The sequence below is a fragment of the Ictalurus punctatus genome, chromosome 3 (assembly GCF_001660625.3).
Source record: "Ictalurus punctatus breed USDA103 chromosome 3, Coco_2.0, whole genome shotgun sequence".
NCBI classification, from domain to species: domain Eukaryota; kingdom Metazoa; phylum Chordata; class Actinopteri; order Siluriformes; family Ictaluridae; genus Ictalurus; species Ictalurus punctatus.
Window position 1 is genome coordinate 8181191 of NC_030418.2, and position 25950 is coordinate 8207140.

At 37.7% G+C, this 25950-nt stretch overlaps 1 protein-coding gene across 1 annotated transcript in view; it reads right to left on the minus strand.

Annotated features, from left to right (window-relative positions):
- The window catches only part of acoxl (acyl-CoA oxidase-like), a 35801-nt gene extending 11154 nt beyond the window's left edge, over positions 1-24647 (minus strand). The window contains 18 exon segments of the mRNA XM_047152909.2: positions 2964-2997; positions 3071-3081; positions 4675-4762; positions 5007-5115; positions 6805-6875; positions 6877-6915; positions 9556-9645; positions 10554-10707; positions 11688-11801; positions 18540-18574; positions 20927-20973; positions 20976-21005; positions 21008-21068; positions 22929-22987; positions 23095-23178; positions 24029-24104; positions 24107-24145; positions 24513-24647. Coding sequence (XP_047008865.2) covers positions 2964-2997; positions 3071-3081; positions 4675-4762; positions 5007-5115; positions 6805-6875; positions 6877-6915; positions 9556-9645; positions 10554-10707; positions 11688-11801; positions 18540-18574; positions 20927-20973; positions 20976-21005; positions 21008-21068; positions 22929-22987; positions 23095-23178; positions 24029-24104; positions 24107-24145; positions 24513-24647 — 1276 coding nt within the window.
- Positions 24648-25950: the final 1303 nt, after the last annotated feature.

Below are 25950 nucleotides of genomic sequence, written 5' to 3' on the forward strand. Positions count from 1 at the left end.
AATCCACCATTCAAAGAAGACTTCAAGAGCAGAAATATAGGGGCCGTACCCAAGATGCAAACCACTCATCAGCAGTAAGAATCAGAAAGCCAGATTGGACTTCGATTGGAAGTACAGAGATAAGCCACAAAAGTTCTGAAACCAAGTTGAACCTCTACCAAAGTGATGAAAAGGCCAAAGTGTGGAGAAAGAAATGGGTCCGCTCATAATCCAAAACATACAAGCTCATCAGTCAAGCACGGTGGAGATAGTGTCATGGCTTGGGTTTGCATGGCTGCTTCTGGATCAGGCTCACTAATCTTTATGGTTGATGTAACTCATGATGGTTGCAGCAGAATGAATTTAGAAGTCTACAGAAACAATCTGTCTTCCAATTTACAGAGAAATGTATTCAAATTAATCAGAAATAACTTCATCATGCCGCAAGACAATGACCAAAAAACACACTGCCAACCCAGCAATGGACCTCATCAGAGGAAAAACTGGAAGGTTTTAGACTGACCAAATCAATCACCAGAACTTAGCCCGATTGAGCAACATTTCACCTCCTGAAGAGAAGACTGAAGGGAGAAACCCGATAAAACAAACAACAACTGAAAGAAGCTGCAGTACAAGAAAAATGCAACAGTTTGGTGAGGTCAATGGGTCTTCAGATTGATGCAGTTATTGCAAGAAAGGGATATGCAACCGAATATTAAGTGTTATTTAGTAAGTCTTATCTGTTCCTATACTTTTTCTCACCTTAAAATTGGGTGGTCTAATACAAAAGGTTTTATGTTTTATATTGTTTAAGACATCTGAATGTAAATACCAGGAAATAAAAGCTGAAATCCTTAACTCTCATCTCATATCCATCTTTTGATCTCAAACTCAAATGTCTTTGGTGTACATCACAAACAAATTAATTGGCCTTGCTGTTCTAATAGTTTCAGACGGGACTGTATTTTCAAATGACATTTTGTCTACTTTTTTTTAAAACCACACTTACCATCATGCTTCTGAATTTTAAAATAGAAATTGTGCCAAAATCTTCAGTAGAAAGTAACTAGCTAGTTACCATTTTTTCTTGCTAGCTGGCTTTAGTGCCTTTTAATGGTTTATATCCAGTCTGGCTATGGTCACTTTGGTATGACCTAACATTGCGCTATACAACTGACTGTAAACACAGTCTTACTTTTGTTTAAATGTAAATTAATATTATAATAAAACCAATTAAACATTTTTGTGTTGGAAGCACCATTGTAACCTTGCTCTGGATTCCACTAAGTACATTTAACAAACACAATAAAAAATTCAAATGCAGAGCTGTGTCGCATCTAATTTTATTTTTGTGGCAAAATCTTTCATGTGTAAGTATCAATCTAAAAGGTTTTATGTCATTGTTTTAAGCCCTTAGCATATGCTTATTAGATAGGTTAACTATCTAGAAATGCTAGAAAGCCAATTTTCCTTGCAAACATTAGCTAACTACATTTAACAGGCTAGATTAAATTAAGTTCAATTAAGCAAGTAAGGTAATTCATTGTATTTAAAAAACAACAAAACAAAGATGTGACCTTCATGGGCATAATTATGCAGTGGTAGGGAGAGAAAATGTAATTGGCCAAAAAAAAAAAAAAAAAAGGTGAGATCAATGAGAAATGAAAGTGCTTTAAGTCATCTGCCAAGTGTACCTCATGGTGGGGGAAAGCGCTTCCATTTTAACTATCATTTAAATACACCTCTGAGTTAAACACTTCCAGTAATCACAGACTTTATCGATATTGCAATGCACTGGCTAGCTACAGTAGCTGAAACACAAGACCTTGTTATGTTAAGCTGTACATCTTTTATTCAATAGACGTATGTGAGGTGGGGTATGGCATGCACTTGAAAACTTGTTACCAAAGTATTCAAAATTGATGGGAATTTAGCAAAATACTTGGGGATATTACAAGAGAACCTGCTTAAGTCTGCTAGGAAAAAAAAAAAAACAGCAACAAAAAACTAAAGCATGGGAGAAACTTCAGCTTTCAGAAGGACAGTGGACAATCCCAAACACAAGTCCAAAGCAATGTAGGAGTGGTTAAAACAAAAAAGGTGAATGTTCTACAATGGCCAAAAACCAGATCTTACTGACAATCCTTGGCACTGTTTGAAAACTGCAATCAAAAGACTGCAATCAACCTGGAGCAAGGGCGAACATCACTCCCAAACAGTGTGAAAAGCTGGTAGGAACAGGCTTAAAGCTGTTATTGCAGAAACAGATGGTTCTACCAAGTATTATCTGAAGGGGTTGAATGAATGAATGAATGCAAGTAGCATTCATTAACTTAATTTTTTTTTTTAAAGATTGACTTCTGTGCCAGTGTCATTTGTAAGTGAGATGAATCTTATTACTTTTAATGGAGTTGAATACTTTTGCAAGTCACTAATTATTTTTTCTCCCTGATTGTCAAAGTGATTCTTATTTTAATTTTTATTAAAACTCCTACAGACATTAGCTTTGTATTGAGTTATGCGTGGCATGTAAGGTGGCTTTGTATAGTTCTGGATACTAATAATGGATGACAGCAAATGAGGATGGCACATGAGTTCTGCATATAGGGTGACAAGCGCGTGTATTTCAGCGTGCAGTGTTAGTAAAGAATTTATGTAAACATTTTGTAATTCTAATACTGTACAGCACATTGCAGACAGAGTGTAGGGAAACTAAAGTTGCGACACAACAAACGGAATCAAGACCTTTGTCCCCTCAACACGCATCCAAAAAATTTTTGTCTGGTCAACGTTGCTTCTCTGCAATTTTTTTTTTCCACTACTCAATAACAAAATAACAAAACCTCGAGCTGTCAATTGTGGGTACAAGAAGCTGTTTGTGGCACTTCTGAGAACTTTCCATAGACTCAATGAGTCGGAAGAACAGAGTGGCGTGAGATGCCGTGAACAGATAAATGGAAACCTGTTTTTTTTCACACATACCTTCTTTAACAAGGCTTGGTCTTCATTCACGTGGCACTAGATGGGAATTAAACTGTGTGAATGTGAGTGTACACAAAGTGAAGCATGTTTACTGCAGCACAGAGCTTACTAAACATCCTCCTGTCAGAAACATAGAAACACTTTAATGCCATTAATTATGTGAATCAGAATTTTTTTTGGAACAATCTATATAAAGAATAACATGTATTAAACTATAACATGCTCTTTAAAAAAATCTCTTATATTAACTGATTTTAATAAAAAGCACCGAATAAAATGGCAGAGTGGATTTAGAATAAGCCTTCTGTCTGTAACATCTGTCAGATGAGATTCATATTCTTGTGTGTGAGTGTGTGTGTGTATGTATGTATGTATGTGTGGGAGGAAGATGAGAGAATGGAAATTTGGTATGGGGGGGATATCAGCTTTGTATAGCTCTTTGGTTAACAACATACTGAAAAGTATTTTAGAGCACACACACACACACACACACACTCACACAGCCACTCAAGTTCTTATTTACTTATAAGAACAAACAGGATGAACCCATTTAATGCTCATTATAACATTAAACATTCGCAGAGCTATAGACTATTGCATATCATTGCACAAGCAAAAACAAGGCACAAGAAGGGTGCAGTGTACATGTTTGATTTATTCTTGACATTGATCCAGGTGGTAACGCAACACAGAGTGCCAAAAATGTGAAGAAGGTTTGTAGAGGCGTGATTAAGCATTCTGCTGTGATATCCAAACAAATTCACTTGATTCCTTTGCATTAAGAACCCGACATTGTGATAGCACATTTTTGTTATGACATATTTGATTTCACTTTCAGATTTCATAAAGTGGTAGAAATGACCAGCAGGCTTGCAGAGTTTACAACAAATATATTCAGTTTTTTTTCTGTCACTAGATTTTATGTTGATATTTTAGTGATAGTGTAATAAGCACACACACACACACACACACACACACACACACACACACACACACACACACACACACACACACACACACACACACACACACACACACACACACACAAAACCCCACTTTGAAACACTTACAGCTCGATTTCGGTAGGGTGGAGAATCATTTTATTTGATAGTTTTAAGATCATATTTGGAGAGAGGGGATGGACCCAAAAGCATAAAAGGAAAGTCATGTGAGAAAGAAAGTGAAAGTACAGCATCTGACCTTGTGTAATGAGATAAAGCTATTAATGGTATTAATGATACTGCCAGATATTATGCAAATAAATTCCTTCATTTTGTGAAGTAAAATTTAAATTAAAAAAAATTCACTGACAAGATTTCACTGGGTTTTTATAGATATTATGCTTCATTTACGTGTGCATTAAAAAAAATCAGCAGGTCGATTTTGTGTGTGTTTTTACAGTGTGTCTTTTTTTTGCAGCTGGTGTGGATTTAAACGTTGGTTAAAAATAGAAGTGCTTTGAAAAGACACTTTATAAAAGCTTTTGGTGTGAACTGGCATTTACTAGCCATAACTGAGCTGTTTGTTCTTATTTGTTATAGATAAAATAATTAGGTCTGTTGTATTTAGTTAGTAGTTAGGTAGTGTGCTGATATAATTTTTTAACATTCACTGGGTGTTAAGAAATGGGACAAGAATTATAAGGCAGTGCTTTAAGTCAGGAGAAAATACAGTCTTATAGCCCTACAACAAAAACATGGTGTGAGGTGTTACCTCTGTGTATGTGTGCCAGGCCAAGGCCAATTAAATGATGCAGGCATCAGTTCCAGGTACTGAAAAACTCTTCTTTGTTCTTATTAACCTGCTCAGGATAATATAAAAATATTAATAAAATATTAAAAAGCTAATTAGAGATTATTCATCATTTACTAATGCGACTAGACATTAATGCCATAGCGGATATACATGTATATGCCCTATAAGTTCAGTGAACAACCACCAGCCAATAGCAGCTCCTCAACCACCACAAAATAAATAACGGCTAAAAACATGTACAGGAAACTGGGGTTTTTTTTTCCCTCTGAGAGGGCCCCAGTGACACTGACCTTAGTGTAAAGGCGTGCAGCAAGGCTACATTGTAAGACCTTCTCCCTGTAGCACAAAGCATTCAGCAGGAAGCTCAGGTCTCCTTTATCTACAAAGAAACTGGGGAAGCTGTTGAAGAGAAGAGATATGTTTGCATTAGTGCTGCAAAGTGTAGCAAAATCAATCCATCTGCTCAGGAGCCAGAAATAAATAAAAAAACAAACAAACTTAAAGCTAGAGTACTGAACTTTTGCCTCTCTATTGCCATCTCTGTTTGAAATATAAAACTTCAAGTTACTTGCGGAGTTATTTTTTCATGTGGGTTGTGCTTCGGCACTGCTCCTCTGCGCGGATTAATCTGATGGTTTGAGGTATACTTATGAGTTGCATATTAGCTCCAGTAATTGACAATGGAGGTGGCGGAGGATAAGGTTTTTTTGGAGTAGAGGCGAGTTGCTCGCTCTAAAAGCTAGCAGAAAATATGTGCAATTTCCCACATTGACCATAGCAAAAAAAAAAGGGGAAAAAACATAGGAAACTCGATACCCAGCTGAATCAAGCAAGTAAGTGTGCTAATGTTAGCTAGCTACCTATTGAGCCACTGAAATGTCTTAACTGTTCAGCAGAAAAAAAACATCTCTGCGTCAGTCCTCAGTATCTTCAGATCTCAGAGTTTTCGCCACTTCTCAAAAGCCATGCCAATATTTATTCTCGTTTTAGCACGGACTCGTTCGCTTTCCTTTTTTAACTGCAGGCTCTCCACAGTTCGAGGTTTCTTGGTTTTGACAACAGCTGATTCCCCAGATGTCAACGATGATTGCGTTTAGAACGATCCAGATTAATCTAGATGACAACTTTAAATTCTGAGCAACTGCTGTTAGAACAAGCTACGAACACGCCACCATCCCCAGCACCCACACACGCGATGTAGTAGCCGGCTCTTCTTTCTGTTTACGGACGTGACGTAACCACACAAAAACGAATGACGTCAAGCTGACATTTCCTGCAAAATCAGACCAGACAGTTCAAATTATAAATCATTATTATAAGCTTACCACTGTAAATTCTTCACTTTTTTATGTACTTACTCAATATTTGTTTTTGTTCATTTTTAACCAAAAAACGTTCAATAGTGCACCTTTAAATTGAGATTATTTGTTAGCCCTTAAACTTCCATATTACTATTCAGTCACTCATTTTAAGGCATATTATTCAGTAACTACAATGAACACAGTTGTCTACCTTTCATGTCTGAGGACACCTCTATGCTCTATTATCTAATGACTAGAAAACCAAAAACCACACTACTTCGATTTATTCCTCAGTTTTATATGTTCCAACATAGAGGACAGGGATGACAACAGCAGCTGTTTATTATCATTACTGTTATCCTTTCTTTAGTACATTTAATATGTGAGTTTTACCTTGCTAAGTAGATATGTAATCTATTCCAGACTAATATGTTCATTTAATTTTCCAGATATATGTTAATTTAAATCACACTAGTTACTGTAGTTAACATTGTACACTTTGCATTTTACAGTTACCTCATGTAAACATTTTTACACAAATTGACTTAAAAATTAAGACAGGATACAATTGAGCAGTTTAGAGATTAAGGGCCTTGTTCAAGGGCCCAACAGTGGCAGATAAGTGGTCCTGAGATTTGAACTCAAGACCTTCCAATCTGTAGCCCAGTATCCCGATGCCTTAAACACTGAGCTGCCACTTCCCACCACTAAGCTACCACCATTTTCATTCGCCTGTAACAACATGTGAACTGCACACAGATGCAAAGGCAAATTAGACAATTCAGACCTGGTTTTGAGGCTGTCGGAGGCATAACTGGTCCTGTTTTTGATCATTCCAAATACCACACTTTTTCCCATTCTGCCTGTAGTACTGGCTCAAAAATTCACAAAGCACCACCTATTAATGTAGGACAGAAAGGCAAAAACATGCAAAAAGCCCCCCCCCCCAAAAAAAGCAAAACAATCCCCCCATTTCCCATCCAATTTGGTCGCCTGCCAATCCGCACCCTGCGACAGCTAACAACTGGGGAGTGTGAGACATATAGACATATAAAGCCAGCCAAAGGCATCTTTTGAACAGGGCAGTGTAACACACTCCGAGGAAAGTGCTATCTGCCCTCTTCCACATATATGAGCTTACAGATACCCACGATAGGCTAGTGTCGCTATGATTGACAGGTGTGAGAAAGTATGGCATCCTTCCTACCCAAGGAGTATGGCCAATTTTGCTCCCTTGTCTCCAGGCTACAGGTGGCATTGTCGTGATAAAAAACTTGTTATCTCCAATACTAAAAGATATTTAAAATAAACACAAATTGTCAATCTTGAAAAGGAAAAAAATGTTTTTCTGAATTGCTTTTAGTTCCTTCATAAAAACCCTTCATAATCCATCACCATGATGAAAACCAAAGAATGTTCAACACAAAAGAGATGGCTGTCTGATGTGATGTCAGCTAATGAACATAAAAAACATCCCGTTAAAAATATACCATTGAGCACAATAAGCCCTGTAATAATAAAACTAAAGTCAAATTGAAGACAGTCCACATACACAAACCTAAGAATTTAAGAGCTTGAAATGTTCTGCATGAAGCACTGTCCAGGACTATCTACAAATATCTCCAACATTGTTGTACACTACAGAGACTCTGTGCTGTTACTGTTCCCAGTGAAAGCTTTGCCAAATATTAATTAGGAAAAATATATATTTTTAAATGCACCACTCAGCAAAATGTTATGTTTATCTCAAACTATTGTACACCATTCCCAAATGTTTATGTTCAAAATATTACTCATTACAACTATTAGTCCTTTTACATATTCTTTTTTTGCTCATTTTCACAAAGAGCACCAATTGTTCTGGAATTGAACATGTGTAAAGTGGTGAAGAAACAGCTGTAAGTATTTTTGATGTTGGTAGAAGGCATCAGGTCACAAGAGTTAAATTAAGCTGAGTATACCTTTAAAAATAAATACCCATAAAAACCCCATAAAAACACCAAAAAAACAAAACAAAAAAAAAAGCATTCACAGTACATGTATGAACCATTTACGTACACCACTAAAACTGTCTTGGTATACCTGATGAGGGTATCAACCTGAATGAAGCATCACTAACAGCTGTGGAAGTCCTGGGTTCAACATCTGTGCATGAAAAGGACACGAATACCTTAACACTAATACAGCTATACACACTTAGAAAAACCCAAATTCCATACGTATTATATCTGTATGACTGACATCCTGCCCCATACGGCCACAACAGGAAGAGTGGGAAAGGGCAAAGGAAAGAAGGAGAGCTGGTCTCTGTGACTGTGGGGACACCAAGTTAATAAAAAAAAAAAAGCCACTAAACTTTTCCCTGCCATTTTTGCTACACAACCTTATTAACATCTCTGCAGTTCAGTTAAGGCTGCTTCCAAATACAAGTCTACTCTTAAAAGGTACAAACTGAGCATGATGTAAGCAAAGTAATTAGTTAGTAATTAGTGGAAACATCTCCCACTGAGGGGAACACTGCATAACACAACGAATCAATGACTTAGAAATATTCAGTAAATGCTCATTTCTGACTCATAGCTTACATTTTTGATGGCACATACATGTACTGCATTACAATATACAAGTGAAATTGTTACATCAAATCAGGACATGAAATTTCCATTCAAGGGGCTTCCCATGAACGTGCCTAGGTTAAACCCTGTATTTCACTGCAAACGCCCCCTCATGACTGGGTATTCCACCATTTCCTCTTCAAATCATCTTCACTGTTCTGTTGTTTCCTTTTTACCTTTGATCAAATTAGTGAGAAGGAGGCTTGTAAGGGTTTTTCCCCCCTCCCTCTCCTCCTAATATGATCATGAAATAAGTCAATTTTCCACAGCTTAGGCAGAATTACTATTTTAGTATTGAGAAGGCTTCTGGTAATCAAATTGCAGAAGACGAAAGTTGAAAGTGTCTTCAGGCAAACTGTGAACAGAGAGCTTATACTTGAACATTTGTGTGTGTGTGTGGGGGGGGGGGGGGGGTGAGTGGGAATTTCATAATTTGCTTCTATTTCAGCAGGCTATAAAACGTTTAAATAAATAAAAAACAAACAAACCAATACTTGATAAGTTATTCAAGCATACTCCTGTCACAACATCAGCACATGCTGCTGCGTGTTCAGTGACGCACCATATGTCCAACTTTCTCTTTGCATCGTCACCACCAGTAATTATCATTAGTTCAATTCTACTTGGAATGAGTCTTTAAAGAACAACAATTGTTATGTGTTTTCTGTTTTTGGCCTTTCATTTGCTTGAAAAAAGATCATGAGTACACCACAATGTGCTGCTGGACGATCACTAAAATAAGGCAGAAAACAAAAAATAACCCTAAGCAACATGAGTTTGCCAAGCAAGCCTTGTGATGTAAGCTTTTCTCTTTTTTGCCTCTCAGTCAGCGGTTGTTGAGAAATGGCGTGTGGTTTTAAACGTTCTGAAGTTTGAATAAGTGCTTCATCTGCTATCAGAGGAGGTGTTTGACACAAATTTACCTGGAGCATGACCATATTGTCTCCTTCAAAAGTCACAAAGATATCCGAGTCACACGTCAGAGAGGGGGTCCTGTTCTCCATCATGAAGCCCTGATGCAATGAATTGGCAAAAAAAAAAAAAAAAAAAAAAAAGAGAATGTGATATTGTGTATGTGATGTTCTTAATATTACCATGTTGCTGTAGTTCAGAACGTTCAGCACTCTTAGACTCACACACACACACACACACACACATACACACACATACACACACACAGATTATTGCACTGCAGTTCTGTTACCTTTTTATTTCACATCTTGTGTGGTGAGAGCTCAGAAAACTTAAATGTCAAATGGGTATGAGTTAAGAAGGTGCACTTTTCAGTGTGGTGCACTGTTCAATTCACTACGGGGGTGCAGTTTTGTGGTTTTCCCCTGCTTTTCACACTGCACGGTGCAAATAAGTGCAAAGCCATAAAGACGTGTGTTTTTAGATGTAACTGTGATATACATTAACGTTCAATTATATAGGCTATGAAATTTGAAAAAATAAAATAAAATTAAAAAAAAGAGCAACGTTATCTAGGTTCATCAATGCAACAATATGCGAGAGCTGCCCCCTAGTGGCTGATCTAAGTGAAGGCTCTCCGCTGGGATTCGAGATCTTGAGATCTTCTGGATTCATGGCTGCCTGTAAGGGTAAGTGTGTGCAAGGCTGCAATCTGGTTAGATGAATTCGTGGGCTTCCTCTCGTTTCAATTGCGGAGCCATTAATATACAGAACTTCCAGCTAGTTGGGGTTTCCTTTGGCACAAGTGTTGTTGGACAATTCTGTCTGTTGGTTTTAAAAAATATATGGTGTGAGTGCTTTACCAGAGAAGGCTGCTGTTGAAAATTATAGGAGAGCCTTCGCCTTAACAAGAAGCGCTACAGTAAAATGTAGCCAATGAATTTTTAATGACTGCAGACACAAGAGGTTTGAGACGGTATTGTGTGTATGTGGGCACTGATGCACTCACCATGCCTCCATTACACTTGCGACATTCCTGTAGGCAGGCCACATTGGCCCATGTGCTGTAGGCTTTGAGGCCAGCCACCAACGCCTGCAGGGGACAGTTACTCTGAAGATCCTGCCCCTGGCATAGAGCTTCATCCAGCAGCCCTGCAGTGTGTCTACACACACACACACACACACACACACACACACACACACACACACACACACACACACCATATAATAATGCCTTATACATTATTATTGTTGTTGTTATTGAAATTGTTGATTACTACTACCTTCTATAATCCAGATACAATGTAGATATAAAAATAAACCCTAATCCAAATAAAAGCATCTTTGTATAATGATAATACGGGGTCAATGATAAAAGTGGCAGTTCAAGTATACTGAGAATCTTAAGTACTGTCCTGGAGTGCAGTTCCAGCGGTCAAAAGTTTAAGATGTTAATTGAGTGTGTGAGTTCACCGGAAATGCTCTGTACGACACCTTCCTGAACGTCATCACAGCTCAAAGCATACCTGTAAATAACAGATTAAAGAAACAAACAAAAAAAGACAACAAAAAAATCTAATAAACTAACTAAAATGACTAGTTAATAAAATTGCTGAGAATCAAATGCCAAAGAAAATTTGTTGAACTGTTCGAAGTATTATCAATAACGGAACTCTTTTCTCTCTCTCTCTCTCTCTCTCTCTCTCTCTCTCTGTCTCTCTCTCTAGAGCTGCGATGACATGCTTCTGAACTCCTTCTGTGTTCTGTGTGCGTCTATATTCTGTGGTATTTCTCAGAAGGTGTACTGACGTGTGTGCAGCCTCTAAAAGCTCAGCCAGCAGAGCCCCTTAGACTTTAGACCAACCAACAGGTGCTACATTTTTTCAGTAAAGGATATAAGATGTCTTTTCCAAAGGTCTGATGATATACCAATGATATAAAAATAAAACAATGATTAGAAAACAGTTATCCTGTTATACTATGATGCTATATACAAGAGAAAAACACAGAATTTGTATTTTTACATTGTTCTTCTATTACTGTGGGGTAATAATAAGACATTTAAGGTTTAAAATATTTCTGGAGCTTCCCTAAAATAAATAAATGAATGTATTAATCTAGTTAAGAAGACTGGCACACCAACCTTGTGGTGAAGGTGAGCGCAAGGGCAGTAGTCAAGTGGGGCATCAACCTCAGATGGTGAGTCTGGTATGCAATGATTTTAACCTCTTAGTCTTTTGGCCCACACTGTCTGCAACTGAGAGAGAGAGAGAGAGGGAGAGAGAGAGATTATAATAAAATATTAACATGTTGACAATTGCAGTATACTGTAGAGTGTAGGGATGTCACGAGAACGGATACTCGGTACCAACATTCTTAAAACATGACAGTACTTGTTTTCTGCAGTAGTGTTAGTACCGTTTGTGATGAAAGTACCGAAAGTACAGAGGTTGCGATTCTTCCAGACCTGATGGGGGCAGCAAATACGCGCAGCTGTTTTAGTTGGTCCACAAGTGGTGAAGACGAAGAGCAACGCCTACAAGCACACGGGAAAAACTACAGAAGTTTAGCTTAACTTAAAAAGTTTAGCTCCGCCCCGACTCGTTGAGAGGAAAGCTAGTATCGATTTCCGGTGTGCAACTAATACTATCATTCATTTCAAACAAAGCGAGGAAACACCTGGAATTTGGCGAAGCACCTGAAAGACGGTCCTATATTATGTTTGTTTGAGGCAGATGGCGTTGTGGCGGTGAAACCAGCTAATGTTATGCTCCATGTAATGTTAGCGATAGCCTGTTATTTGTTAACGACGCTAACACATTGCGATGTTATAAATTACCTCCTAATGGGCCTCCATGCATCGCCATTCAGCCCGTGTCCTGTCAGCAAACTGTAGCCTAATGTCACTAATAATTATTCAAATGTTCATGCTTTTAATAAAGCGTTTTGGCCTGCCACCATATCAGTGAATTTAAACTAATGCTTGCATTCAGAGTATAAGGTGTGCGTGTGTGTGTGTGTGTGCGCGCGCGCGCGCGTCTGTGTGTGTGTGTGCACGCACGCGTTTAGGAGTGCACCTCCGGAGACTCATTGTCAGACAGTGTTTGATAACTAAAATACCCTCCCCCTCTCCCTCTCTCTCCCCCACTCTCTCTCTCCCTCTCTCTCTCCCTCTCGCTCTCTCTCCCCTTCTCTCTCTCTCTCTCTCTCTCTCTCTCTCTCGCTCTCTCTCTCTCTCTCCCACTCGCTTTCTTTGCCAGTATCAGCCAGAGGAGGATTAATTTTATTTTTATACCACACCAAGGTATCAACTTTGGTATCAAGTATCATGTACTTTTGGTGGTATCGGTACCGACTACTAGATTTTTGGTATCGTGACATCCCTAGTAGAGTGTATATATAGTGGTGCTTGAAAGTTAGAATTTTCGTTGTATCTGCACAAATATGACCTAAAACATCATCATATTTTCCTAAAAGGAAACAAAGAGAACCCAATTAAACAAATGAGACAAAAATATTATTATACTTCATCATTTATTTATTGAGGAAAATGATCCAGTATTACATATCTGTGAGTGGCAAAAATATGTAAACCTGTAGGATTAATTTGAAGGTGAAATTAGAGTGATTTCAATGAATAGGATGACAATCAGGTGTGAGTGAGGACCCTGTTGTATTTAAAGAACAGGGATCTATCAAAATGTGATCTTCACATGTTTGTGGAAGTGTATCATGGCATGAACATGATTTCTAAGGACCTCAGAAAGCGTTGTTGATGCTCATCAGGATGGAAAAGATTACAAAACCATCTCTAAAGAGTTTGGACTCCACCAATCCACAGTCAGACAGATTGTGTACTAATGGAGGAAATTCAAGACCATTATTACCCTCCCCAGCAGTGGTCAACTAACAAAGATCATAGCAAAAGCAAGACGTGTAATAGTCGACGAGGTCACAAACAAACCCATGGTAACTTCTAAGCAGCTAAAGGCCTCTCGCACATCAGCTAATGTTGATGTTCATGAGTCCACCATCAGAACACTGAACAACAATGGTGTGCATGGCAGGCTTGCAAGGAGAAAACTACTGCTGTCCAAAAAGAACATTGCTGTCTGTCTGCAGTTTGCTAAAGCTCACATGAACAAGCCAGAAGGCTAATGGAAAAATGTTTTGTGGACAGATGAGACCAAACAGAAATTTTTGGTTTAAATGAGAAGCGTTATGTTTGGAGAAAAGAAAACATTGCATTCCAGCATAAGAACCTTATCCCATCTGTGAAACATGGAGGTGGTAGTATCATGATTTGGGCATGTTTTGCTGCATTAGGGCCAGGACTGCTTGCCATAATTGATGGAACAATGTATCCTGAATTATACCGGCGATTTATAAAGGAAAATGTCAGGACATCTATCTGTGATCTGAATTTCAAGAGAAAGTGGGTCATGCAGCAAGACAACGATCCTAAGCACACAATTTGTTCTATCAGTGAATGGTTAAAGAGGAATAAAGTTAATGTTTTGGAATGGCCAAGTCAGTGTCGTTACCTTAATCCAAATACAAACAGAAATGTTGTGGAAGGACCCAAAGCAAGTAGTTCATGTGAGGAAACTCACCAACATCCCAGAGTTTAAGCTGTTCTGTACTGAGGAACGGGCCGATCTGCAGGACTGATCAATGTTACGGAAATGTTTATTTGCAGGGGATCACACCAGATACTGAAAGCAAAGGTTCACATACACTGAATCATTTTCCTCAATAAATAAATGACCACGTATAATATTTTGTCTCATTTGTTTAATTTGGTTCTCTTTATCTACATTTAGTAGATAATCATGATAATCTACATTTTGTGAAAATCTGATGATGTTTTTGGTCAAATTTATGCAGAAATGTAGACAATTCTATATTTTCCATAATTCTAATAATTCCAAGCACCACTGTATATAACCATCATTTATTTAGTGTGTTCATATTCACAGGTTCTTCATTACTAGAAGCATAGTAATATAGTACTAGAAATAATTTTTTTAAATAGTCAAGTGGTACATTGTGATGTTAATAGTGGAGAGAAATGACATCAGTTGTAAATGTTTGCATGCAACTTTCTGAGTGTGATATGAAGAATATACAATTTATTGGAGAATATTTTACTAACCTCCTTCTCCCCCATCCCCCCACTCATCAAATTTGCAATTGCTATTCTTCTTGACATTTTTTTTTTTTTTTTAACTCTTCTGGACATTGTATAAAAACTTTTTTCAGATCAACAAATAGGCTCATGGGAAAAGTTCTTTTTAAACCCAAATTTTAATTTTTTAAACCTAAAATGATATTTATGGTACTAAAAATCCATTTTCCTTTTTCACCCAACAACCATGGGGGATGCAAACGTTTGCACTCAAGTGCATCATGAAAGAATACAGAAATCTACCTAGCTGCAACAAGTGTGAGAAAAATGATGCAGTATATCGTTGTGTCTGTGTGTGTGTGTGTTGCTGTGGTGGACTGTCAGCTTTGTGTTCAGCGCTGTACGTGTATGAGGATGTGTTTCACTAAGATATGGTGTCAAAACTGAGAAGCATGCACCTGTTGCCTCTGAACCACCGCAAGCTGTATCTCGAAATCTACTCACTGCAGGTGCTTTCCCACAAGACAGGAGTGAAGAAGGGCCAAGTGGTGGATGTGTGTTAATGTGTGGCTGGTTCCACTGTGACGGGGTCTTGCCCTTTGTGTGTGTGAGACTTACAAGCGTGAAGCATTTACTGAATAATTCTTTTAACTCTTGCATCTGATTTTTCCATGTAGTCGCGTGCTATTTTCAGAACAAACATGCTTAGCAAGTTCTCCAATAGCAGTGCATAAGGGAAAACTAAAAAAAGAGAACTGTTGTTGTAAAATTCTTACTCATGTAGCTCTTATAAATCAAAGTAAGAGCCAAGATAGGTTCATTAACATTCTGGCTGAGGTTTAGAGCTATGTCAGCTTTGACCGTTAGCTAGACCACACAGGAGATAACACCTGTACCCGAGTGTGTGTGGGTATGATCAGGGGAAATCCTCCAAGAGAAAGCCCCCTCCACTACACACACACACACACACACACACACACACACACACACACACACAAACACACACACACACACACACACACACACACACACACACACACAAACACACACGTTTTTGTTGAGATATAATTTTACTTTTCTTTTTATATCTTATATTTATGCAACTACGTATAAGTAATATGAATTTTCTAGATTTAATCATATACCTAACCCTAACCTTTACCTCAGTGACCACAAAGCAATGCATTAAGCCTTTTATTTATATATATATTAAAAAAAAGTAGCATATAACTTTCATCTTGCTGGTCCAGAGAAAGTAGGCCATACCCCCTGTTTTTTCTGTTTTTGTTACATAGTCAGGACATTTTAGACTTGACCATTCAGAAAGACACACGCACACACACGCACACATTTTGCCACAAGTCACCAATGTGCAGTAACATATACAGAGAATTTCAGAATTATTGGCACCTTTGAGTAAAATACGCCACATAGATAATAAATTGACCTAGACATTGCCACTAAGCTCCTATTAGAAGAAGAAGAAGCCTTTATTCGTCACATATACATTACAGCATAGTGAAATTATTTTCTTCACATATCCCAGCTTGTTAGGAAGTTGGGGTCAGAGCACAGGGTCAACCATGATATAGCACCCCTGGAGCAGAAAGGGTTAAGGGCCTTGTTCAAGGGGCTTGAAACCCGGCCTTCTGACAAATGACCCAGACTCATAAACATTGAGTCATATATTTTTTATGTTGCTTCCAGACTGTCCCTTTATAACCAATAGCAGAATGATTTCGATCACGTACCACTGAGCACGGTTAAGGAAAAAAATTAAAAAAACATTCAAGATGTCAATCAACAAATTAGCCCAAAAACAGAAACAAAAAAATCAAATAGAAACAAAAATCAATAGCAACTTTGAAGGAAAGAGCATACCAAAAAAAAAGTTCTCTGTGTGCTCACTGGTCCTCATTGGTCCAGTATCTCATTAAACCTGTGTCCCAATCATATAAAGAATTAAAGAAACGGAGTGTGCCGGGGAGATTAACCTCCAGTATTAGTTTTGACTGGGCATTGCTCTAAAATATCGGATGACTTTGTACATTTCAGGCAAAATAATTTAGCGTAGTGTGTTGTAAACAGAGTAACATTTTCAAAGCTACTTTCATACCAACGCTCGGTGGGCTGTCATACAGGTATCACTACAGCAGTAAAAACATCCCTCCGGTATATCTGATTTTCTAATGTGCGTGTGTACAAGTGGTGGAAAAAGGCAAACATTTTTCGCTTTTGTCTTTTACACTCTCTTTTTCTCGCTCTCTTGGGGATACCATCTTTGGAGACAACCCTGCTACTCATCCACCCACGCACATGTGAAACACACATGCACGCACAAAGCCACATGTAAAGAGGAGACACTGCAGTAGTAGTGGGGAGGCCGAGAGTCCCCCCTCTGCACGGGATGCTCTCTGTGGTGAGCAGACTCTCTACACGTCACTGTTGTTTACACGCTCTTCTTTTATATGCTCTCTGCCCCATGACCACATTAAATGCCTTTTATAGTATGTGCATCCTGTTTTTGATGTCAGCACTTGAAAGATATCAAAACAGAATCAAACTGAGTGTGCTCAGGAGTCCTTGTTTCCGTGGCGGCTCGTCCATATGGGCAGTTCATTTTAATCAAAGTCCTCATTCACATCTCCATACATTTTAACTACTGTTGAGTCACCAACGATAAAATTTTTTTGCTATTTGATGATATACGCTGATGTTTCATTGAATCATTGATGCTCCTCTTTCTAGATATAGCATAATCATGGGGCAACGTGCTCACTGCCCCATTTAGCTTCCACAGAGTTGTACCTAGTTGTCAAAATTGGGTACTGCAAGAAACGCTAATAGAGGCCCATAGAGGCACGGCTCACACTACCCCATACTCAAAGGAGGAGCACAGGATAGGACAAGCAATGGCAGGGTTGCAGATTGGGTTACATGAAAAATACTCAGTCACCAAGATTTTGATTTATAGCAAATAAACAGAATTAAATGAAATACATTTCTGCAAAAAGGCAAAGCGGAGGTTCAAAAAATGTGTATATGATGTACAGCACCATTTCTATTGCAATATATATTTCAAATATTGAGAGATGTGAAAGGGGGTTATGGAGGGGATAATGTCCATAGATCAGATGTATGTGTCAAAAACGTTTTTTGTTTTTTTTTCCAGTGCCCAAATGGACAACTTGTCAGCCCTGGTTAATGATATTTCCTCACAAACAGCTGAACAAATATACATCTAAAACCACTTTAAAATAATCTGCAAGACTGTATGCTGCATGATTGTATGTTGTTAACGCTCAACTAAATATTACTAGTTACTCTAGAAATTCACTAGATAGTAACCTACAGCATAAGGCAAGTCTTATTGACTTCCCTCCATCCATTCATTTTCTATACTGCTTATCCGACAGGGTTGTGGGGAACCTGGAGCCTATCCCAGGGAACACTGGGCACAATTACATACACATTCACACACTACAGACACTTTGGACATGCCAATCAGCCTATCATGCATGTCTTTGGACTGGGGGAGAAAACCAGAGTACCCAGAGGAAACCACCGCAGCACAAGGAGAACGTGCAAACTATGCACACACAGGGCGGGAATCAAACCCCCAACCCTGGAGGTGTGAGGTGAACATGCTAACAACAGCCACCATGCGCCCTAGTCTTACTGACTTTCTTGACTTAATTTTGTTTGAGGCTATGTTGTTCTTCATGATGTCCTGCCCCACTAAAATCTATGGTCATGCGCCACCACTGGCTTGCTCATAATTACCCAGTAACCACCTTTTGTCTCGAATGAGGGAATTATTACAGAAGCTGATTCATTCAGTTCTCATACACAAAGATTATGTCTTACCTGTCACTGTAGCGCACTGCTATGATGAGTCCCAGCTGCAAGCAAAAGAGTAGGCGTTAAAAGAGAGCACAACAGGCAACTTAAAACTGAAACTTTTGAAACAAGCAAGCGGAGGTGGAAAAAGTAGAAAATATTCATATTTACTGGGGATGAGTACTGTATGTATGGGTATTATATATTGACCATGAGAGTAGCAAGTCAAAATTATAATTGAATAAAAGTATTTAAAAATGACAAATGTTATGAAGGTTACGGTTAGGGCTTGAAGCATAGAATTCAAACTTTTCTTATTACTTCATTGTATAAAATTTATACAAATCCATCCTATCCCATGTGATGTGAATGAGTTCTTAAAAGAAAAAGAAAAGGTGAAAGAATTTGTTTTTCCTCCAGAAGATACAACTGAGTAAGAGTGTAAATATTAAGTGTTACTTTTACTTTTACAATTACTTTTCAGCTCTGAAAATACTGTGGTACTGAAATGACTGAAATGACCTTTTACAGTATTTGAAACGTGTGCTTTTAAACATGTATCAGACTAGATAAATGGAGCCTTTGTGCACTTATGGTCCCTGAATATCAGTATATCAGTCTAAGTTCAGGCCAAAGTACATTGCGCTTATGGGTATTATTAATGGAAAAAATTGCAATACCATATTTTCTTCTTTTATTCTAAAAGTAGTACTGGGTCTGGATTGTATACTGTACAAAATTTTAGCCATATGCATTTACACTTGTAGTCACAAGCATCTCTCGTTAGAAAAAATATCATATTGCTGTATCACAAGTTAAATGTAATGAGCTGATTTATATATTAACGACCAGCTTGCTTAGTTGTTTCTCATTTTTAGTTGGCTTAAGACTGTGGTCATGCAAACAACTGTATGCCATTTTAAATGTCCTTAAAGGGGATTTTGTGCATTTTCTTGTAATTCTTGAGCATTTTGTTGTAATGTGTTGAATATATCTTGGAGAAATTATTGCATTTCTCTCAGACCTCCTGTACTGGTATGAGCAAATTGATTTCAATGCATCGCAGGTGTGTTTACACTATCAATTTTAGGTGGCTAATGCTCGAACTATCGGCTATCATCAAAAATCCACACCAATAATTTTTCCCAGTTGCATCCATTAGGGGAGCAGCTGAGAAGGGTCCACTGTCATTATACAGTACGAAAGCGGCCTCTAGGGGTGAAAATAAAATCTATCACTGACAAATTTTGTTGTGTTATTTGAAGTGGTTTTTTAAAATTCATTTGGAATGTCTCTATTTTTATTTGTTATTTGGAGTGTTACTTTTTGTTTCAGTTTGGATGTATATCTTTAATTTTACTTTATATATTTATTTAATATTAAAAAGTAAAGAGCATTTTCATGGTACAGTCAGTACTGTTTATTTTTGTAATAAAGTTCAGCAATATTTTACTTTGAGTGTTATTGTTTTATTCAGCATCAATTTTAAAATCTATCGGTTGATTAATCGGTTATCGCCAGGTACTTGCCAACTTAGTTATCGGTATTGGTAAAATTCCCTATCGGTCGACCTCTACTATCTGGATATAATTCTGATGCTGCTGTTTCATTGATTTTCTCACCTTTCCAACTGTGCAATAATGGGGAAGTGTGTTCACTACCCCATTTAGCTTCCATAGAGTTGTACCTAAGAGTCAAAACTGGGAACTGCAAAAAAAGAGACCCATTAGAACAAGAATCATGCTGCTCCATGCTCAGGGAAGGAACCAAAAACAGGACAGTTAATGGCAGGGTTGCCAGTTTGGCTAAGTTAAAAATTGTCTGTGGCCAGCAAGATCTGGTCCTATGTCAAATAATCAAAATTAAATCAAATAAATTTGCTCAAAAAAACAAAAACAAAAAAACAAAGTGCAGACAGTGTGTCTATGATGTACATAATCATTTCTATTGCTAGACATTGGCAAATATTGGGAGAGGGAAAGAGTGGTTATGGAGTAAGTAATATCTGTACCTCAGAAACATGTTTGATTTTTTTTTTTTTATCAAAGGCTGAGAAAAAGAATAAAAATGTGTCACCTTCATCTCTATCCAGATTTAATTCTGATGCTCAAGACACATAGTATGCTAATGATGCAAAAAAAAACCCACCCCAGACTACCCTGGCTGTCAATGTTTAGGGTTATAAACCCTTAAATCTTCTTTTGTAACAGCTTATCAGTTAAATGTATTAATGGATTTCTAGTCTGGTTAATTTTTGTGCATTTTCATTATCTCCTTGCCATTGTTCAAGGAGTGTCAAATGTTTAGTTTCAGGTCACCCCCTTGTGGTCAGCAAGAGACAAGCATCATGCACTATTAAAATCAGACAGATTCACAAATGAGTAATACTGCTGAGTGCATGATGAGTTCCTGACCTTCATGGCAGTCATTGTCGTCATAGTGAGTTCCAAACGGGTCGGGTGAGAGCAGCAAGCTTGGTGTTGAAGTGACTTTACACAGAAAGGGAGAGGGGTACTACCCATCAGCTGACACTGAACCAAACCTGTGTGAGACATTAACAGTTTATTTGGATTACCACAGAGACCAATTTGTCATGACCAAATTTCCATACAATATTTTAATACATAGAACATGCTATTTCTCCATGTGACATGACAACTAAGGTCCCCATCACAGTCCTGCAAAGCCTGCACACAAAAGGTACAAAGTTAATAAGGTCTGTTATATGATCACATAAACTTAATATGGTCACACATTTTTTAAAATCCATAGAACATTCACTGAATATTTAGTGGAAGGACTGAAATCTGTTACCAAATGATTTATTTGACATTTATCCTATCTCACCAATCCCAGTGTGGGTATTATTGTTATGAAAACTGTCTCTAGTGAAACAGGCCCTCACTATAAGTGATCTAAGACTTCCTGATAAACAGGAAACAGGTCTGTATGTTGAGCTGGGCCCCTACACATCACACATCTTCAACATTAGGGCTATACCAGCAACTGCAATTTATTCAACTGATTCTGCAATCTTCTAGAGCATAATTGCGAAAAGCGATGGAATGTTGGTCATTTTAAAGTTAGAAACCTTTTTAAAAGGCAAAATGATTTTCACAGTAGTTCTTTGATCATTATGGTTCAACAGCAATATTCAGCCTGACAAATATAATTCTTTAGGGTTAGGGTTATTCATACCATTTCTCAACAACTCAACAACACTTAGCTGAAAGAAAAATGCCAACTCCAAAACAAAAATAGCATGGAAATGGAAGTGCAATATGTGCACACAACCATTCAGCAATGCTCAACGCTCTAATGACAATAATTTCATTTCGTTCATGATGTCCATAATGGTTTTTGTTCAACAATAGGCCAAAAAAAGAGAAAAAAAAACATTTGAAAATTTTAAAGCAAGAGCTGCACAAAATACTGTATCGTGATTCCATTGTTATATCTTGTAACTCTTTCTGCCATACAATAGTCAAATTTTAAAAAAAATCAGGCCCTAGGGAAAAAAATTTGGAGCACAAAGACATTTACTTTAACCAGCAAAACATTTAGTGTCTTAGGTTTCCCAGCTCTTTCCTCATTATCACAGGTAATTAAAATTGTCAAATGGTATAGTTATTAATAGTGGAGAAAGATCCACTAATAGAATAAATTAGTTCAAAAGGTTGCATGCACTGAATGTGCATAAGCTGCCATCTGGATTGTCTGAGGTTGGTCAGGATGCTCACAGCTCACAAAAAACAGTTCCTAAATTTGTTAGTGGGCCCATATATTGTACTCGTCTGTAAAATCAGGGAAATATCACAATCATTATTATAACATGCTATTTCTTTGCATGTACAATAATTCAAAATATAATATAATATTCTATGTACACTAGATGGTCAAATGTTTGTAAACACCAGACCAATAACACCAATATGTTCTTGTTAAAAATCCCATTCCAGATTTAGTTCCCCTTTGTTGTTATAACAGCCTCCACTCTTCTGGGAAGGCTTTCCAATAGATTTTGTAATGTGGCTGAGGGATTTGTGCTCATTCAGCCACAAGACTTTATTGAGATCAGGCATTGATGTTGGGTGAGGAGGCCTGGGGTGCAGTCAGTGTTCCAATTCATCCCAGTGGTGTTCAGTGTGGTTGAGGTCTCTGTGCAGTCAAGTTCTTCCACTCCAAACTTGGCAAATCATATCTTCATGAACCTCACAGGGACATTGTTATGCTGGAACATACAACTTTGTGTTAACAGTCTGGTGAAGGTGCACATATGGCTGTGATTGTCAGATGTCCACAGACCTTTAGCCATATAGTGTATTCTATATATTCCATGGGCAAACTCTGATAAACAGCAAATGTTGGTTACTAAACATGATAAAGGGGATGAATAAATTCACTTGTCTGGCAGGTTTCCTGTGGTATCCTGACATGATCAAATATCAAGATACTATTGTTAACTCCATGTAAGCCTTAACAAGGATACCACACACACAAAAAAAAAAAACAAGAAAACCTTTTCTAGCATTCTCAAAAAATGTTAGTGTTTCTTTTTTAAGATTATCTCAATTTGTCACACCTTCTTTATGTTCCATATCAATTGCAGTCACTCCTAGACGCATGACCCCATTTCATTGTATTGGCACAATGAAACAGTGAGAACCTGAGAGAAAATAAGAACAAATGCACTTTAAATATTTCCATGGATAATAAAATGCGTAATAAAATACAGTGCTCTTTTGCACTGGAAAGTCCATTGGATTTAATTTCCAATTCTTCAAATAAGGAAAAAGAGAAATATGGCCTATAATACTGGGGACTTATACTACAGGTAAGAGCAGTCAAAGCTCACAGCAGGCAGTGAACATGTAAAATGATAAGGTAAGAGCATTAAGCCCATTACTATCCTGCAGGTGATTCAAGTTTGTTCACTGCATTTATTATCTTAACCTGCTACCCAGAGAACATCATCAGAGTGTTCAGTAATGTATTTGATAAGGATCTTAGGCTGTGGTTTTACAAAAATAATTTTCTGAAATGAAAAGAGCAAAAATGCATATATGTGCAGGCAATATGTGTTATTTTGAGTTCAAACAGATAGTTTTAGCACAAATTTCTGCTCAGTGTGAAACTCTCATATATATCAAGAACAATCAAAACCAGAATATTTTCATAGACAACATTTTGCTTGCATTTAAATTATTTGGAGATACATAATACATTTTTCCATGTTGGAAAAGAATTGTGTTTAAAAATTTGAGAATGATTTTTGTTAGAGTAAAGGTAAATATACAAACCAGTTATTTAAGTGGAAAATTTGAATGGTTATGTGCCCGTTCTTATAAATGGGTGCTAAAGATCACTCAGTTGGAAATAAATCGGGTTCCCGGTTAACAATCCCACAACGTCAACTGATAGAACATTCAGAATGCTTGACAGATTGAACCTTCTAGGAAGAAGACAGTCCTACTGTATATCCATTGCAGGCAATGCACCTTTTTGGTCATACATGCCATGACATTCTCCACTGATCATGAGCTGTGCAAAAACAGCAGCATGGTTTCCTTTCATTGCATTTCCAATGTATACAGTATCTTCTGTGCATTTTCACAAGGTGCATGGTCAACAAACTTAATTATGTACTTAATTATGTACAGCACTGTAATAGTAACCCTGCTGTTCTATGCATTAACGCTGTAACACAGAGACCCAGAGACAGTACATTGCTCCTGTGAATAATGAAGATTGACTTGGATCCAGGTAGTGTAACTACATTTGCATAATGATAATGAGTGAGTTCTAACATATTATTGTTTTTTTTTATCTATTAATATCAACACTATTACTTAAGCTGTCTCGCATATTTTCATCTTTCGTTCTAAGAAGAAAATCAATTTTGCGCATTAGTCAAACAAGAAATAAAAGTGTAAAGGTTAGCTGACACAAGATTTGCCCCAGATTAACAGCATAATTGAGGGAGCAGTTCATCAACTCTACCTGTGTTGAAGGGTCATAGTGAGCCTCAGTGAGTATGCCCTGCACATTCCTCCCATGACCTCTTTCTGTCATGGCAAACATCCCAGTGAATGCCAACTCCTACAAGTTAAGAAAAGTAGAGATGGCCTTTAACATAACATGCAGTGGTGCTTGAAAATTTGTGAACCCTTTAGAATTTTTTTTTATTTTTTTATTTTTTTTTAACAAAACTGCATAAATATGACCTAAAACATCCTCAGATTTTAACACAAGTCCTAAAAATAGACAAAGAGAACCCAATTAAACAAATGAGACAAAAATATTATACTTTGTCATTTATTTATTGAGGAAAATGATCCAATATTACATATTTGTGAGTGGCAAAAGTATGTAAACCTTTGCAGTCAGTGTCTGGTGTGACCCCCTTGTGCAGTAATAACTGCAACTAAACATTTCCGGTAACTGTTGAGCAGTCCTGCACATCGGCTTGGAGGAATTTTAGCCCATTCCTCAATACAGAACAGCTTCAACTCTGGGATGTTGGTGGGTTTCCTCACATGAACTGCTTGCTTCAGGTCCTTCCACAACATTTCAATTGGATTAAGATCGGGACATTGACTTGGCCAATCCAAAATACTAACTTTATTCTTCTTTAACCATTCTTTAATGAAACAAATTGTGTGCTTAGGGTTGTTGTCTTGCTGCATGACCCACTTTCTCTTGAAATTCAGTTCACACACAGATGTCTCGATATTTTCCTTTAGAATTCACTTGTATAATCCAGAATTCATTGTTTTGTCAATGATGGAAAGTCATCCTGGCCCAGATGCAGCAAAACATGCCCAAATCATGATACTACCATCACCATGTTTCACAGCTAGGATAAGGTTCTTATGCTGGGATGCAGTGTTTTCCTTTCACCAAATATAACACTTCTCATTCAGTTAAAACAAAAAGTTCTATTTTGATATATTTTGATCCACAAAACATTTTTCTTTAGCAAACTGCAGATGGGCAGCAATGTTTTTTTTAAGAGAGTGGCTTTATCCTTGCAACCCTGCCATGCACACCATTGTTGTTCAGTGTTTTCCTGATGGTGGACTCATGAACCTTAACAGTAGCCAATGTGAAAGAGGTCTTTAGTTGCTTATAATTTACCCTGGGTTCTTTTATGACCTCATGTACTATTACATGTCTTGCTCTTCGTGTCATATCACAGCAAACCAGTGATTGCATTTCCCATCCTGCACTGCGGTCTACAAACATGGCCGCCATGGTCTACACTTCCCACACACACACACACACACACACACACACACATGCTCACCTTCTACGCAATTGCAATCACACACACCTGTTTCCAATCTCATACTCACTCACTCCATGCTATAAAAGAGACCTTTTGAACACCAAGACTTTGCATAGTATTGGATTTGGATTTGTCTGCCTGCCTCTCTCC